The sequence below is a fragment of the Leguminivora glycinivorella genome, chromosome Z (assembly GCF_023078275.1).
Source record: "Leguminivora glycinivorella isolate SPB_JAAS2020 chromosome Z, LegGlyc_1.1, whole genome shotgun sequence".
In the NCBI taxonomy this organism is placed as follows: domain Eukaryota; kingdom Metazoa; phylum Arthropoda; class Insecta; order Lepidoptera; family Tortricidae; genus Leguminivora; species Leguminivora glycinivorella.
Window position 1 is genome coordinate 25,567,395 of NC_062998.1, and position 18,820 is coordinate 25,586,214.

At 37.5% G+C, this 18,820-nt stretch overlaps 1 protein-coding gene across 1 annotated transcript in view; it reads left to right on the forward strand.

Moving 5' to 3' along the window:
• Nucleotides 1-18,820, forward strand: part of LOC125240857 (glypican-4) — an 85,091-nt gene that overhangs the window by 55,917 nt on the left and 10,354 nt on the right. The window contains exons 2-5 of the mRNA XM_048148998.1: nt 11,199-11,351; nt 14,766-14,889; nt 16,002-16,112; nt 16,718-16,874. Of these exons, the coding sequence (XP_048004955.1) occupies nt 11,199-11,351; nt 14,766-14,889; nt 16,002-16,112; nt 16,718-16,874 (545 nt within the window). The remainder of the gene's footprint in view (nt 1-11,198; nt 11,352-14,765; nt 14,890-16,001; nt 16,113-16,717; nt 16,875-18,820) is intronic.

Genomic DNA, 18,820 nt, shown 5'->3' on the forward strand with positions numbered 1-18,820 from the left:
ACACGCCGCATCGGGGATTCCCCAAAAAAACGTTTGTATACTGAATTAAAATGTACGTTATTGTTATTGAAACACGTTACAACTCACGAAAAACCGTTATTGTCGTATTATTTGTTCATCTGAAAAAAAACCATATTTAGAAAAAAAAACCATGGTGCTCGGTTTTTTTTCATGTTTTTTTTCATAATTCTGAAAAAAAACATTTGGTTTTTTTTCTATTTACAACCCTAGAGCTGCCCCTGCTATAGCATAAAAAAAACTGAAGCATGTAAAATCACTATTAATATTGGCTTGTATTTAATTATGCAATTCAGCCATGCATGTTTAGCGGCCCGCCCCGGCTACGCACGGGGATTAAATCGTAAAAATGGTGATAGAAAGTTACTTATCCATAAAAGATAGACATAAATATTATATCGCCCTAACATTACTGTGCCTTGTGCCTCTTACATGCCGAAATTCTCTTGTCTTCTGTTGTCTAAATTAAATTAAATATTTGTTGAATAGACATATGCCATCGAGACCTTTTTTAGAGATCTATCTGTATACTCGTGGGAGGTACAATTTAACCATACATTGTTTTGTTATTATTAAATCTCAATCGGCACGGGCAGCGATTAGAACATTAAAGTCCTGGAGTTGAGCTGCGCCATTTTTACCGACTTGGTTAACAAATATCCCAATTTAACCCTTTAATCATTCTGTGAGTCTAGTGAAAAAGGGTAAAACTCAAATTGACACGGTGAAAAAGGGCACAAGTCCGAGGTGGGACTTGTGCCCTTTTTCACCGAGTCAATTTAAGTTATACCCTTTTTCACTAGACCCACAGCATTGTTTTTAAGGTTCCGTGTTCCGTATTGCTCCATAATATAAATTAATTATGACGATATTAGCCAAACCTACCCTTTCTTTTAAAAACAGTTTGATCCCGAGAAAATATATGTAGTTCGAGTTCATATAAATATGTGTACATTTCTTCACTTTAACTCGTTGCCATAAGATAAAAAATGTACACATATTTATGAACTCGGCTGTACAGTGCGGACAAGACCGGCATACTTTATTTGATGAGTGGATAAAACTAGACTATTAAAGTAGTCTGGAGTGATCTGCATGGTCCTATGGGCTAGCAAATTTTATATTCTACACAGCTGTTATATTACTTTGGTGAATTAAAGTAAACTTATGTGATAAAAATCACTTTTCTTGAGGCTCGGCGGGTTGACCGTCCCCACGCGCTGAGTAATAAGGCAAGACCGTCTAGTGCTCGTTGTCGCGTAATTTCATATGGAAATAAGTATCAAAATTATGTTCATTGTTATATTCTGTAATAACAGGGAGTAATGTGATAGATATTAAAACAAATAACGTTGATATTTTCAACATATCAGCATTTTTCTATTTATAAGGCAAGACCGTCATATGTCCCATAAATGAGGTTGATAACCTTCTTTTTTCAGGTCCAGACTAAAGCAAAGCCGAAACTTATAATTAAAATTAACCTACAACACCTGTATAAACTCGACTTATTTCCCATAAAGCCTAAAAAGGGGCTTTACTCTTATATGCCGGTCTTTCCGATTAGGCACAATTTCGAAGTTACATATTTCAGAACTTAAAGTAATAAATTGAACGCGTTTTAAGAGAAACAGGAAGAACGGTTATTAAATTACTACGCAACATACATAATTCGCAAATATTCCGTCTGTTTCTATTTTACTCGTATTTTAATTTTTTGCGTAACCATTTTGAACTCGATCTTCGAGTTCGAAACACAAGTCAAGTTTATTGTTAACTATTGTTCGTCTTAGGGATTAAGGATGAAAAACTGGTGTACCTTCGGAGGTGTAAGAAGCGGTAGATATATAAATACAAAAGTTATATTCAGTAGACGGTCTTCCCGACACTGACCTTACTTAAACCTTCCTCAAGAGCCATTATACTCATAGATGAAAATCGCAAGAAAATTTGTGCAGTAGTTTTTGCGTTTATCTCGAACACATACAGACGACGTGACGGGGCACTTTGTTTTATAAGATGTAGTGATGCGTGCTGGTAATTAGTATAGAACAAAACCTGTTTAGTATGTATTTATCATCAGCGGTTCTCGTTACTTATAGTACGAATGACTATCATTTAAATTTGCTTCTAATAAATTAATTTCCTACAGTTACTTTACTACCTATCGAATATGTGTTCTTGGAAAATATCCATTAAGTACCTATGTAAGTTCTAAGAAATTTACTCTTAATGAGTCTGCATTGTTTTATTTCGCTGAGTGCGTATCAATCGCCAGGTCAGCTCGGTGTCATCATAATACTGCATTGTCGCCGGTCCTTCCTGTCATATCATAATAACATGTCAAACTTGGAGGGATAAGATTTCATTGCAGCAATTCCGAACAGGAGCGATGAAAATATTAGATAATCCGTTTCACTCTTCTTATAGAGGAATATATTATGTCAATTTAAAATCTCATTAACGTCAGTGCGGGCGAGACCGGCATACTTTATTTGAAATAAAGTTAAAAGGATAAAACTAGATGTCTTTAAGCGAACTTTCTCTAAGGGCTACTTGCACCAACGAAAATGGAGGGTTAACCCACCATTTTGTATGGAATTTGACAGTTGACACTTGACAGCCCACTAACCCTGAGTTAAGTGATTGGTGCAAGTGCGCCTAAGGGCCACTTGCACCAACGAAAATGAAGGGTTAACCCGAGAATTAACTCACCATTTTATATGGAATTTGACAAATGGCAACTCACTAACTCTAAGTGGTTGGTGCAAGTGGGCCTAAGTAAGATACAGCGTGGTAATTTCGACTGGGAGCCAAATGTAACTGATCCATCTTTTTCCACATGTTTTACAATTTACAATGTATGCATTATCAAATTGAGTGTCCACTGGTTATATATGGCACGCGTGTTCAAGTGGATACATGTGGAACTCAACTTAGGAGTGTAATAATGGAAAAAACCGGCCAAGAGCGTGTCGGGCCACGCTCAGTGTAGGGTTCCGTAGTTTTCCGTATTTTTCTCAAAAACTACTGAACCTATCAAGTTCAAAACAATTTTCCTAGAAAGTCTTTATAAAGTTCTACTTTTGTGATTTTTTTCATATTTTTTAAACATATGGTTCAAAAGTTAGAGGGGGGGGACGCACTTTTTTTTTCCCTTAGGAGCGATTATTTCCGAAAATATTGATATTATCAAAAAGCGATCTTAGTAAACCCTTATTAATTTTTGAATACCTATCCAACAATATATCACACGTTGGGGTTGGAATGAAAAAAAAAATCTGCCCCCACTTTACATGTAGGGGGGATACCCTAATAAAACATTTTTTTCCATTTTTTATTTTTGCACTTTGTTGGCGTGATTGATATACATATTGGTACCAAATTTCAGCTTTCTAGTGCTTACGGTTACTGAGATTATCCGCGGACGGACGGACGGACGGACGGACGGACGGACGGACAGACATTGCGAAACTATAAGGGTTCTTAGTTGACTACGGAACCCTAAAAATGGATCAGTTATAATTGTCCCCCAGTCGATAATTGCCCCGCTGTACCTTACTTAATCCTAGTATTAAGGTTTGATTTATACGATGGACGCATGCGATCACGGAATGTATTAAATAAAACCGGTCAAGTGCGAGTCGGACTCGCCCACCGAGGGTTCCGTACAAACTTTCAAACTCCCCAGTTAAAATAATCTCATGTTTTCACATAACTCTAACGACTTGACTAGAAGACAAAAGTATAGGTACTAATGAGCATTATTGTGTATAGCGCCATCTCTCGGTGAATTCGCGAACATCTCGTATTAATTTGAAGTACTATACAAAGGTGGGTAAATTAAAAGTAAAAATCTGAAAAGTTTTTTGTGAATAAAAAAAAAGTTTTCAAGATACAAACACGATTATATTTTTCCTGTAATATTTAGCATAAAACCAATGTTTCCTAAAATTTTCATAATTTTTCGTTAGTAAATTTCGGAGATAAGGGGGGGGGAACGGTATTTTTTTTTACATTTTCCTTCAAAATTCTTTCTTTTTATTCTTTCTTTTTTTAATTATAAAAAATAGTTTATTTACGTTCAATTTGAGCTCTTTCTAACGATACCCCACTTGACCTAGTAACTTGAAATTTACAGTTTGCCCCCCTTTCATTTTGGCCATTTTCTACATTTAAAATTTATAAATTAAAAAAAATTATACTTTCTATTTGTAGAGGTTCACAATGTTCACAAGTATTACAAATTTCAAGTTGGTAGCATTAGTAGTTCTTGAGATATTTAGGAATGTGACAGACGGACAGACAGACGGACAGAGTCGCACCATAAGGGTTCCTGTTGTACCTTTTTGGTACGGAACCCTAAAAAGCGTGTGCAAATGCGTGTTCCGTAGCTTTAGATCAGTATAGCTCTATTATAGCTATATTAGCTCAGTTCCAGAGCATTAACTGACTGTACATGTACACGCTAAAATCCAGCCATACATAATATGGTAAATCATTCAATAGAGTGTAAATTTTCAAGCATTACATTTTAAAATAATTTGTGGATAACAAACTGCATATTAATAATTTTTAAGAATATAACCGCCGTTTTTGGGGTTCTAGTGAAAGGTACTTGTGAATGTTGAATGATGTAGAAATGTGTATTTTTAACCCCCGACGCAAAAACGATCCCGTCGACACACAGACAGACAGACAAATAGACAGACCAGTGTTGCCAGATTAGAATTCTGTAAATCTGTAGGCTGCGGCTAAAATATCCGTAGAATTCCGTAGATTGCCATATAAAAAATCCGTAGTTCTACAGACTTTTGTTTTATGGCCGATTTCGTCACGGAAAAAAAAAAAAAAAAAAAAAAACACACACACAAATGCAACTTTGCTTCCGGGTTTTGCTAAGCGTTTCTACAATAAAAGTCATATTGTTTAATCAAATGTATTTTATTTTATTATGATTCCTGCCAGCCCGGCCTTACTCAGTATCACTTTCGTCAACCTGTTGGTCTTGGATGAGTTGGATGTTTCTTTTATATAGGTACATTTTGGCACCAAACAGTTTAACAATTTGTTTTGATGGCTGCCTTTGTGTGCAGTAATCCTATGATGGATGTTGTGTTAAGTTTATTACGAATGTTAGTTTTCATCAAATTTATTGATGAAAACAAACGCTCTACATTGGCACTGCTATGTGGCAGGCACAACAGGTTTTTAACAAACATACCTAAGAGTGGGAATGCTTTGGAACCATCACCTTTTTTTATATTAGACACATGTCGCCAAAAGTCTCCCACCTTCAGGGTATGGATATTGTCAAGTTGGAATGGAAGTGCTGTGTTCTTCAGTAATCTCCACTCTCTGTCCAGCTCAGTTATGTTATTTGCAGCAGGGTTTAGCCCTAAAACAAAAAAAAAAACAATTGGAAATATACTTACAGAAATACAGACACATACCATAGCAAACATAATATGTATAATTATATTTTCACCACACCAACGGTAAAAGGCCCTCTTGATTATTCGAAAACGGATAGAAAAATTGCATTTTATCCACAAGAGAGAATGCTAAGTAATTTTTAACTTGATCTCTTAAGTTGGCTGTTAGATTTTACCTATAAAATGATGATTTTGAATCAAAAATACTTACTAAATTGATGGATTTGACCTAGTTTAATGTTTTAGAGTTAGTATTGTGTTGGTGTGGTGAAAAAATTTGTGTTTCACTCGGTGGAAGAATTTGTTTAACCTATGTGCCTTGAAATGAAACCCTTGCAACGCTCAAGATTCCACATTTTGAACCTTTCGCTTGCTGGGGTATCAATCAATATATTGGAATCTTTCGCTTGCTGGGGTATCAATATTGGCATGTGCGGTTGGACAACAACTTTGACCCCTTGCAAAACAAATAACAATTGATAACAAAATATTTCTCGTAAAGAACTAAACTAGTTCTAAAATTATGAGTGCAAATCAATATAGGTATTTCACAATTTTCACATACTTTTACAGAATCATTTAGATTACCTGGAAATACAACAGCTACACCTGCAATTGAGGGAAGTTTCCTTTTTATATTTTGATCTAATAAGCTTTCTGGGCTTAAAAAATTCAAGCTTTTAATTTGTTTTCTTTCTTCAAAAGGAAACCTGGCCTTCATTTGTTTTAATGCTTCAATATAAAAATCTAAGCATTTTTGTCTCAACAAATCAATACTGTCTTGTGGCAACATGGTTTGCCTCAGGATAATGGTAGCTGTAATGTTACCACCTAAATACAGCTCATTTTGATGAACATGGTTGAGCTTGTTCTCAATATCTATATTTAATATTTTCAGTTCTAATGCTTCTTCCTGGTCATTGTTTATGTTTTTTTCTTCCTCTGTTAGTTCAAGTAGATCAGGCTTGATAAAGCATTCTAATAGAGTTCTGTATACAGTTATCATTCTTTGATACATTACATGCAACTTAGGATCTTCCGACTGCATTTCCCGGTTAAGATCTTGGAAAAATGGCAGAACAAAGCTGAGAAATTCTAAGTACAATTCTGTTGTAGGCTCGGTGCATTTATCAAGTATTGACTGTGCTGCTAGTAATCTATCAGTGAAAACTGCACTTTGGAAATAAAGTTTCAGAGCAGGTAGTTGCTCTAAGAGCCTTTTTACAACAGGCAATAAAGAAAGCCATCTAGTTTGGGCTGGATGTAACAATTTATGTGGTTCAATATTCAGAAATTCTTGAAATTGTTTAAAATCGCCAGTTCGCTTAGGGCTATTCTGAATATAATTATATACATCTCTAGCAAAATCTTCAACGCCTCTTGGAAGTTTTTTACAGGCGTAAGAGCAACAAAGATGAAAGCTGTGGCATATGAAACCAAGTTCGATCAATTCTTAATGCGGATAATGTTATTGCTAACAAGTTAACACCTATTTATCTTAAAAATCAAACTAATACCTATTTACAAAACAAAGCATTCGTGGACAAAGAAGTAAGCAGAATGCCTCACCCCACGCACTCAGTTCTTATCAAATATTCGATTAATTGGATGATTAAAAAAAACAGAAAAACGTTCAAGTATTATTTTTTAATATGAAAACGTTACTACTTTCATTACTGCTAATAGCTAACGTGAAGTTATCTGTAAAACCATACTTAATAAGGGAGATTTATACCTAGATTTCCTAGTTCCTTGTTTTTTTGAAATTGAAATTTAGCGCTTCACTCCGAATTTAGCTGTTATCAGTTCCATGGCAATTTAGTACGCCAGAATTCCCCCCACTTCACTAAGAAATATAGGGCATTTTCCTTTTAAGTCCTCAGTTACATGCATACACTAAAATAGGTCTAATTACTACTTATACTTTGAAATCTTAGTCGATCTACTGATCAGCTTGGAAACTAAAACCCATCAAATCGCTGCCGAGCAATTTGAGGCGTTTTGGATTTGAATATTTAAATAAGGTCGCCTTTGTACCTCCTCCTTCTTCATTCTTTTAAATTTTATGTCTTGTATATTTTATGTTGGTGGTACAATAAAGAATTTACTTACTTACTTATTTATCACCTCTCCCCTTCCATTGGTACTTTGGTACCAGCCACTGTGCAACTAAGGTCTAAAATGATCCACACCTGGATAGGAAGTGTCTTCGACTAATTGGTCTTCTCTTTTTTTGGTTATTCTGTTTTGAACATAGGTTCAATAGATATAGATCTTTGCTCATTCCTGTTCTAAGACCGTAACCAGGACGCATTTGTTTAGATCCTACGAAAAGAGTTTTTCAACTTTTTATATTAAGTATCCGATCCGGTCCAAGATGGCATCTGGTACGGGCGTAGGCATTTATGCAAATGACTAGTGACTACAGTGGTAGTATCAGCATGGGCAATTATGGCACTGTCTTCCAAGCCGAGACATACGCAATAATTAGCTGTGTACATAAGAATATAGTTAGACAAACCCAAGGAAAGAAAGCCTTCACATCGCCCAGAGTTGACTCTAGACTGGTATTAAACGGCATCCAAGCTCTTAACAAGCTTGGAAGGCAAAACAAGGTGCAACTGGTATGGATACCGGGGCACGAAGGCTTCATTGGCAATGAAAATGCTGATGAACTTGCCAAGGCCAGATCTGAAGACAACTTCATAGGTTGCACCGGACCTTTTGTGGGCCTTTCACAAGGAACCATTAAAACGGCTATGAAAGACCAAACAAAGGCTAATCAACAAAAAGAGTGGGATGCCCTGGTAGGTCTGAAGCATTCAAAGCTCTTTATGCGGAGGGTAGAATCTGGATGGAGCAAAAAGCTAGGAAAGCTAGGCAAAAGATAACTCCAAATTATAACGGGGGTGTTCACAGGCCATTACGGGATCAAAGGCATTTTGGCCAAGATGGGACACGCTGACTACACTGACTGTCGCATGTGCGGCGAAGAGGAAGAGACCGTCAGACATCTAATGTGTGAATGTCACGCCCTCGCCAGACAAAGAATGAAGAACTTTGGAGCAGGCTACCTAGTACCAAAGGACATCAGAGAGCTACCCATGAGCCTCATCATCCGATACGCGGAGATGGTCGAGAAGCTCCTGAATAGCTGAAGGATCTTAAGATCGAAGGGGATAATTGCACAAAAGATCCCGATGGGTCGAAGTGTATCCGGAAGGTCCCCGCGCAGATTTAAGATAAGATGAGTATCCGATCCGATCGAGCGAAGGACCGACTCCTATACATTCTCGAAATCATTCAAGGCGCCATCTTTGATTTTTGCCTTTGACATCCTTCCTACATCCGATATCGGATCGGATAATATGACAACGCTGTATGGCCCTATAACCGTCAACATATGCAATGATGTTGTCTCACGTTCCACTCTAGCTGTGGCATATGCACTTTATTTTGAATAGGTCAGGTATGTCATTTGACAATAACACAGCTAATGAATGATGTTCCCCGAACATGCTGTTTGCTCCGTCAGCAGCAAATCCTACCATGTTTTGTTTATATGGTATATTGTTTGACTCAAACACTTTTATTATTTCTGTGTATAGGCTTATGGCTGTTCCGTCTACTACTGGCACAAGAGCCAGAAAGCTGTCTTCTATTTTTAATTCTACAGCTGTTCTCACTATCAATGCTAAGTGCTTTGTTTTTCCCTTATCAGTGCTTTCATCTACAATCAGAGAGAATTTATTTTTCTTTAAACACTCTATGAGATGTTCTTCTTCTGCTTTTCCCGTCACATTGGTTATAATCGCCCGTGCTTTAGTTCTTTCTCTGCAGCTATTTTTGAATCTGGGCATACAGCTTGCACTATTGATTTCAAATGTCCGGCTATTGAAAATGGTAGGTTGTGCTCTGCTATGAAGCTGGTAAGCTTTATTTCTCCAGCTTTTACCTTATCCTTGAATGAGTTGAATGTCCTGGAGTTAGAGGTTGATGGTAGCACTGTGTCTATTCTAGGCTGATTAATTGTACCTAAAAAGACATAATTAACATTAAATGTCACAAAATAACTTGATTACTCATCTTACCTCGCACTAAACATATCAATTATTTGTATGTTACGTTAGTAGTAAGGTAGTAAGTAGGCTTAAATTATTCAAACCACAAAACTTACAACTCACAAGTACTTAAATGCAACCACAACGTGCATAAATCAATGTCATATTCGCGCTTTTAATGTATGTTATGTTGTTATGCATGAAATGTTTTAAAAAATAAAAATTTTAACCTTGCGCCTTAATGTTATGTTTATTGCAAGAATCATGCTTAGCGACATCCTTTTTTCCTCCACCGCATTTTAAATCAACACCACAAACAGTGCAAAAGAATAACCCGTCCCCTTTTGTACTTTTTTTGATCCAAGGAAATGATTTCTTCCACGCCGATGTATACTTTTGGTCATAATGAACTTTTGCTTTTTTTGCTGGAGTACCTGGAGGAGTTTCATCACTTTCATCTTCTGAACTTCTATTTTCCATTTCTTTAGTACACGGTACATGCGGCTCTTCACTTCAATAGTCTTCAACTTGAACAAGCGGCAAGCCCAAACAATCTTCGACAACGGACAACCTCTATCTATTCGTACGCTTCAATTCCGTTCCCTTTTGCTACATTAGCGTAGCCTAGGTTAGATCTTGTACAGCGTGAGCGGCGTGTAATGAAACGCAAAAGTATAAATAGTCACTATAGTCCGAAGACGGGATTACGTTTCATTATTCGCAGAAAATGACTTACAATATCTTTATTGCTTACATAATTTAGTAAAAAAATGTGTTTATTAGAATTCCGTAGAATTTTCAAAAAAATCCGTAGGTCTGTGTTCAAGCCTCGAAATCCGTAGATCTACAGACTTTTCCGTAGATCTGGCTACGCTGAGACAGACAGACACGTCAAACTTATAACACCCCGTCGTTTTTGCGTCGGGGGTTAAAAACACAAAAATCACTATATACTATGCTTCTAAGAGTTCTAAGTTTTCTCTTTAATGAGTACTGCTACATGGGCAAGTTAAAAACAATTAAATCATGATACAGGAACATATCCATTATCATTACCACCAGTGTCTCCTGGTAGTCTTTACTAAGTTCTCCTGTTAAAAATATTATATTCGGATCGTGGGCGTATCACACCAGAACCTTGTCAGGACCTTCAATCGTGGTAGATGAGAGTTTTCAATGAAATGCCATGTTCATTATTGGACTGAAGTTCATTTAATTGGCTTTCAAAAATATGTCCGAGAATGAGCAAAATAATTATGGTCGTAGTTATGTACTTTTATTTCTCTTATGTATTCACGTAAACTTGTTCCACTTAGTAACAACGAAGATCTTTGTCTGGGTACGTAGCCGAATGGCACAAACGCTCACGAAATGAAACGCTCGTAGATACGTAGATATCGTTCTTGCGTATTGGCGTGACAAAGCCTGACTACCTTTCGCGGCGTTTCGTTTTCGTTTCGCGTCGCAGAAATGCCATTCGGCTACCGCACCTGGTCTTCGCTTTGTGATCGAATCTGTTTCACAATGTGTCTTTTTATGTGTTTACCCTGTACACTTAACGGTTTAAGAGTGACGGAGTAGTCATTTTCCCACAAACTGACTGTTCCTAAATCAAAAGAGAGGATCATATCGTAATGGTTTATTAGCTTTTTTGCCTCTTATAATAATAATGGTTGTTTTGCAGATGCGGGCGGATTATGCGGGACGCAGGGCTGCTGCGGCGCGACGGCGCGCGCGCCGCTCACGCAGCAAGCGCGCCGGCAGCTCGAAGACGCGCTGCGCAGCGAGCTCGGCAAGCTGGCGGACGTTCTCAGCAACAGAGCCAAGCGGTTTGATGGTAACTACCTCACTTACTACCTATAGCTTAACCTATATACGGTGTGCGCGACGAACCACTTCATCATCAGAAGAAAAATGGTACTTACGTTGTCCAACACGGGGAGTAAGTAAAATATTGCAAAACTCGAGTTTGCGCAGTCGTCGAACCCGGGATAGCGCTAAGAATATGATTTTAATGAAACGTACTATACGAGACTATAGTTAATATCAATTTAACGACCGACAGTCACCACAGCAGGGCCCTGGGTCAATTAATATTGCACATAATGTATAAGCGTTGTTTTTGATTGGAATATCAAGAAACATTTAATCCTATTATAGCCTGAGCGTGAGTACGATTACCAGTGGCAATGCTGTCCTTACTAAAATAATTTCTGTATGAGAGTAAAAAACGTATATATGTACATAGTACGTACTCGTACTTAAGTAGTGTTGAAAGTACTTACCTTAAATCCATAAAGTAGTAAGTGATAGATTTATAAGATAAACTAACAGTATTGTAGTAGTTGATGTAAGCGATGATAGGCGGGGGCGGCGCGGCGCAAGTTTGTGATATAGGAATGTCGTAATGTGCAAGGCGACAGCGCGAACGCCGAGAGAAGTGTTGCGAGCGCCGAGCCATGTTTGGAGAGCCGGCGCCGGCGCCGGCGGTCCCGTTCACCGGCGCAATTACCCAACGACCACTCGCAACAGTCGCAACGGGAAACTGCCTCTGCCCTACTTATTAAACGAATCTTCCGACTAAGGCCTGATTCTTAACGGATTTGAAAAAATTCAAAATCTGTATTTTCGAACGATCTGTCAGCATAGTAGTTTAATTGACAACAATATATATGATTTATTCCTTGGAGGTAAGGCGCAACTATGCACTCTTGACTACTGCGTGTAATGTCTTACGAGGAAACTCTGACTGCCCGGAATTGGTTGCACAGGTTGTCCGCCTGTTCGTTCCATCTATAGCTAAGGCCCAATCTAATTTCAGACCACGAAGTTGTCAACTTTTAGCTGTGCCTAAAACACTTACTGTATCCCATGGCAAATCACCACTTGTCCGCCCTCTACAGTATATTAATGCGCTACTCGCATCAGCACCGGAATGTGATGTATTTGCAAGTAGTTGGTTGGATCTGTGTAAAGAATGTATGAGGTTCTGTGAGATGATGGATAAACGTGAATCTTCTGTCTTGTATTAGTTTATCTGTATTTTTCTTTTTTACCTTTTTAGATTGTATTATGTACCTAGTTGTATAAATACGTCTGTTATAAAACTTATAAATTTCACAGTGTATTAGTCCGCTGTAATGCTGTGTACATTTTTTTAATCAATAAATAAATGATATTATATTTAAAAACCAGTACAAAATTCATATCTTGTGACTATTATTTAAATTCTACTTCTTCTCCCACTCCCGCCGCAATTTTTGTCGAATGCCCTCCATCAGACGTGCGATAGTGTCGTTAGCCACTTTTCTGCTCGCTGCGTTCCACTTTCTCAGGAAGTCTTGCTGATTGCTGGCAGTCTTACCTGTCTTACGTAAGATTCCTTTGACCAGGGCCCAATACCTTTCTACAGGGCGGCACTGTGGAATATTTGGCGGATTTAGTGCTTTAGGCACGATCTAGACATCATGTTGTTTGAGGAAGTTTAGGGTATCCGTTGCATAGTGGGCTGTAGCTAAATCCGGCCAAAATAATGCTGAGGATTCGTGTTTTCAAATGAATGGTATTAACCGTTTCTTTAAGCATTCATTGATGTAAATACTTTATGTTTATTGATTGTGCCAGTTGTAACATATGCACTGCTGCGATCACCGCAAGGGCAAATTGCCTGCCAAACCTGATACTTAGAGCCAAACTTCTCCATTCCTATGGTAGTTTCCAAATCTGGAAGAATTTCTCCATCAGCTATAGCATAAATAAAACTGATTGCAAGGAAGTGTTGAAAAGTCCGCCTTCACTTATGTTTCGTCATCCAAAATCAAGTGAAAATTGTCTGTACCCAGAAAATCGTATAGCTTTCGAGACCTGGTTTTGATTGCACGTTTTTGCTTTTCTGATGTTTTCGGCACTTCTTTTTTGACATAGCAGCCCGTTCCTTGGCACGTCTCACCATTGACTGAGTTGTAGAGTTTTTTTTAGCTATATACGGGATATACTTCGGTTGTTGCAAATCGTCTTAATGATTTTCCTGCCTAGCCTAGGATCCCGAGCACCACCATGTTCTACGGTTCGAGGTTTCTGAGCGGTAGACAAAGGTCTTAAAGTATCGTTTGAGAACCGTATCAACGGTATACTTCTTGGAATTTTTAATTGTTTTGCGATGAAGTTCGGTCGCTGTGTATTTTCCATCCATTTGGTGACAATCTGTTCACGGCGTCCACGTTGATTCATCTTTTTTTGGTTTTTACAGCTCGTACGCAATAAAAAACGATGTCTACATAATTTTGTGACACTAGTAATGTCAATATAAAAACCAAAAAAAGGATATCTGTCTTTAGTTCTATATGCCAGCATTAAAAAAAATTCAAATCCGTTACGAATCAGGCCTTATATTGAAGCAAGAGGGGTGGCAAGGTCAAACGGGATACGAGCGTTTCTTTCTACATGGAAAATGTTCTGTTGCACGCTCGGAACTGTGTCGAGACTTACTCAATTTTAATGAATCTATTTACTTAATCTTTTTAATGACAATTTATTAAAGATATATCTTTTCAAGCGTTTTTAAGTGTTTTGAAGGGCTGGTGGCCTAGCGGTAACTGCGTGCGATTTTCAATCTGGAGGTCGCGGATTTTAACCCCGGCTCGTACTATCGAACCTACTGAATTTTGGTGTGTATCATAAGCTCATTTTGCCAAACTATCTTAATGTAAGTAGATCGAAATACGCTTGCAGATAGGGTTTCCTTGATGACGAACTTGTTATCATTTTATTAGACACTGAAATGTGTGTAGTGACATAATTTAGTTAGTAGATATTTAAAACGATCTAAATACATTATAAGCGATAGACATACGGTAGACCTTACAGGTTTGACAGATTCAAACGAATTATCTGCCAAGTGGGTCATGATTGTCATGAATCAGTTTGTTCGATTGTACCAAGAGTTTCTCGGAACTCATGTGTAAAATGTCACTTGATATCATGTCGCTTTTCGGTGAAGGAAAACATCGTGAGGAAACCGGGCTAATCCCAATAAGGCCTAGTTACCCTTCGGGTTGCAAGGTCAGATGGCAGTCGCTTTCTTTCTTGTGAAAGTAGTGCCTACGCAAGTTGTTAAAGTGGACCCCAGGTTCCCATGAGCCGTGGCAATTGCCGGGATAGCGCAAGGAGGGTGATGATTACAGATGTATCGTTTCGCGTCCAAGTATAGTATTACGCTAGTGTTATTGTTATCGTTGTGTTGTGGTTGCAGACTTCTTCCGCAAGCTGCTGCAGATCTCGCGCGAGGGCTTCCACGCCATGTTCAAGCGAACGTACGGCATGATCTACGAGCAGCACTCGTACGTCTTCGAGCAGCTCTTCGAACAACTAGAACGGTAACTCATACCATACCACACCATGCTTGCATACTTCAGCCTTGAGGCTGACATGTTCACCCAGAGTGTCCAAAGCCTCGACAAAAATAAGATTTAAAAAAAAAACTTCAGCCTCATTACTTACTACTATTACGATAATATCTATTTTGAGTGTATCCTATCCTATCATGCAATAGGCATATTAAAGCGGACCTGTGTTGAAATTTTTCCAATATTTTAGTTTTGAAATGTCTGCTATAGTTTATAGTTCTAAAATTGTATATTCAAGTGTTTATTTATTTAGTTGTTTTAGTTTTTTAGTAGTAGTTTATTTATTTAGTAGTAGGGTATGATCGTTAGAAAGAGCTCATACAACACGTCAAAACCATTTTTTTTTTCTTTGTGGAAAAAATGTTTTTTGATGGAATATGTAAATAATACCGTTCCCCCTTATCTCCGAAGTTTACCAAAGAAAATCTATGATACTTTCACCAAACATGGCTATTATAATAAATATTACAGTAGAAATAAAATCGTATAGGTGAAAAACTTAAGAAAGTCACCTGTTGTATGTGTGAGTGACGTGTTCGAATAGAGAACACATATTTAAAATTAGTAACACAAACAAAACAAACGCCTATTCGAACACGTCACTCACACATACAACAGGTGACTTTCTTAAGTTTTTCACCTATACACGTGTCTTGAAAACTTTTTTTAATTCGTAAAAAACTATCAGATTTACATTTTCAATTTAACCACCCTTGCGGGTGTTTATAATGATAATGAGCTGTACATAATGAAGGGCATTACAACACTAGTGCGGGTATATGAAACGAGCCTAAGGCGAGTTTCATAATAGCATCACACGAGTGCTGTAATGCTTAATTATGAATATTTAGTTGCATACACTACTTTATATACCCAAATATCATAAGTTTGCTATAATGGGTTCAGGAACCATAGCGAAATCACAATGGCGGCGTTCCCAATATCTGACCGTCCCTATTCTTGTATCACTCGACGTCAAAATGTCGCGATTTATAGTAAAAAACATACTGAATTGGAGTTTCGTATCTATATCATTGTTAACGACTTTTTTACTGATGCAAGGATGATTTGTATGTTGTCAGGTACTACACTCTCGGCGATACCAACTTCGAGCACATGATGGATCACTTCTTTGGCATACTTTATCAGAAGATGTTCAGCGTGCTCAACGCTCAATATAGTTTCGATGAAAAGTAAGTGCTAAGTATATTTTATACATTTTAATATATGAACCCTCCAATCGGTTATTCATTCAAAACACGTTGCGTTTGGGCTTCAATTTGAATGTAGCTAAACAAGTTATAAAAATGTCATTAGGTACAAGCCGCTTAAAGGAAAATCAAATAACTCTTATTTAGAACAAAGAAGAGATAAAAAATATCTTGTGACTCAGATTCATTGGGCATCCAGTCATTTAACCCTGTTTTTAAATAAAGGAATCAATATTATTTATATCCCGTATAAGTAATAAACCACAATGACTAACTTGATTGCCGTAACCCCCGCTTTCCATGTAATATTTACCTCCTACGTAGATACAAAGTACATTTTTTTAATGAAAAGGTAACTCCTATTATATTAAGGTATAAGCTTCTTCGTACAATATTTTACCATGCTTGAACCCGGACTTTTAAAAACCTCGATGATATTTACCCGAGTAATGTTGCCAGTTACTAAGCCAAGTTACCACAGTATACACACATAAAAAATCATCCCAAAAATTGATCAATCATCACATAAGCAAAACTACACTAAACGGTTTCCAGTGTAGTATTAATATTGAATTGGTATACTGCAGGTACTTGAAATGCGTGAACGAGCACATGCGCGAGATCCAGCCGTTCGAGGACGTGCCGCACAAGCTGTCGGTGCAGCTGCGGCGCGCCTTCGTGGCCACGCGCACCTTCCACAAGGCGCTGCGCGCCGGCGCCGACGTCGTGCGCAACATGATGCAGGTAACACTCACTCACTCTCACTCCGGCCGGCACAACCTTCCGCCAATGCCGATGCCGCCTTTCCTAATCTCCCTTCCCTCTTGCCTTTGTTCCAGCCATGAAAGGCTCAAACTATTCCGCTAATACTTCTTGTTTTGTGTTTATTCTTGTCATATCAGGAGAAGATTATAGAAAACCTCTTACATACTTTGCATTTGCGAAAATCGAATGTCATTCATAAATATTTACATGTGTATTTCGTTCGATAACAAATTGCTAGCTTTGCCTAAAGTTTCATTAAACAGACCGATCTTGACATTAATTAGCATTAGCAGGACAGAATGAAGCATATCATATTGTTGTTTTCTATTTGTTAACTTATTACCGTCGTAGTGAAGAAATAGAATATTAAACTGATAATAAGATAAAAATACTAAATGTGTGTACATATATTGGAACATCCCTATTTGTTTTTAGACATACTATTTACTGCCAGCTAAGCGAATTACACCAGCACTTGCGAAATAATCTGCACGTGAACTTTGGATAGTGGTAAAGGATATCCTAATCCTGCAGTATATAATAATTTATAGTATACATCAGTATCATTATTGTCATACACTAAAATAATTAGTCTATCCTTTTTGTATTTATAACTCATTGAAGTTATTACTTAATTACCATTTATATTGTCCCTGTTACTGTATTTCGTAGGCTTAATTGACTGCATTTATACTTTTTCTGCATATTATATGTAGGTACAACTCGTACAAGATTATCGGTAAAAATGTCACGCTGCCGGTTAGGTTGCGCGAAAAATCTATTTCTACCGCTCAGTATCAACTTTCTTAATTATTGAACAATACCTATTTGTAAAATTTTCGGCACTGTTTGTCTTTTCTGTATTCCATCTATTGTATCTTTTGATGTAATGACTGTTCGTTGCCATAATAATAGTCACATTACATTTAGAGTACATTGTCTGAAAGGGCCTCTGTTCTGTTGGCTTCGGCCCCCATACCACACATGCCTCCCAAATGAGTACTAAAAAGGACAAATAATAAAATAAATAAAATAATCTATATATTTATTATATATAATATAATACTTTAAACGAGCAATTATTGTATTTTGATTTATATGTATACACGGCGACCTAGGAAACAGATGTTATGATTTTGCTGAAATTGATTAAGTATGTGGGGGGTTTCGAGGGTGAAAAATCGATCTCGGTAGTCATACGTCCCGGATAACGCGAATTTGCGAGTTGTGATAATTTTCGCGATTCCGAGCGAAGCCGGCTCGCCTAGGTGCTAATTAATAATGCTTAAAGCGAATATTGACAGTGTTTGTTGGTGAAGCTCGCAACGTGAGCGCGCTGTGCGGCTCCTCCGCTAGTGCGTCCGCGTGCGAACTGATGGTCGTTATTAATAGACGCGCGCCGCCGGCGCCGAGCCACGACCTACCAACTCATTGTACATGTACCTACCTACTCACATTTTTCATCTTTTGTTATGTTTTCATCAAACATTGCACTTAGACATTTTTTTTTTATTTTACTATTATTTTTAATATAGGTATATATATATTTTCCTGTTAAAAACAAAAGGCACTAATTAAGTAAGCGAGAAGCTTCCAGCAGGCATAAGTAGCTTCTGTAACCACTACTTGTTTGTATGTAGAATAATTCGAGCAAGATGGAAAATCAGAATTCAGTCGAAATGATGTATTCCTGAAATAGGTTTTACTGTGAAACAGTTGTACATTTTTTTATGTAGTAGGTTAAACAGCAACTACCTATTTCGTATACTTACAAATAATAGTACAAATAACTTACGAGAAGTAACTTAGTAAAAGATGACGCACCCCTCTTGTTCGACCATTATGTATAGATTAGCGTGATTCATTTAGTATGCTAAGCGAAGTTCTCAACATTGAATAAGTTATTGTGCACCTTTAGCGGCATA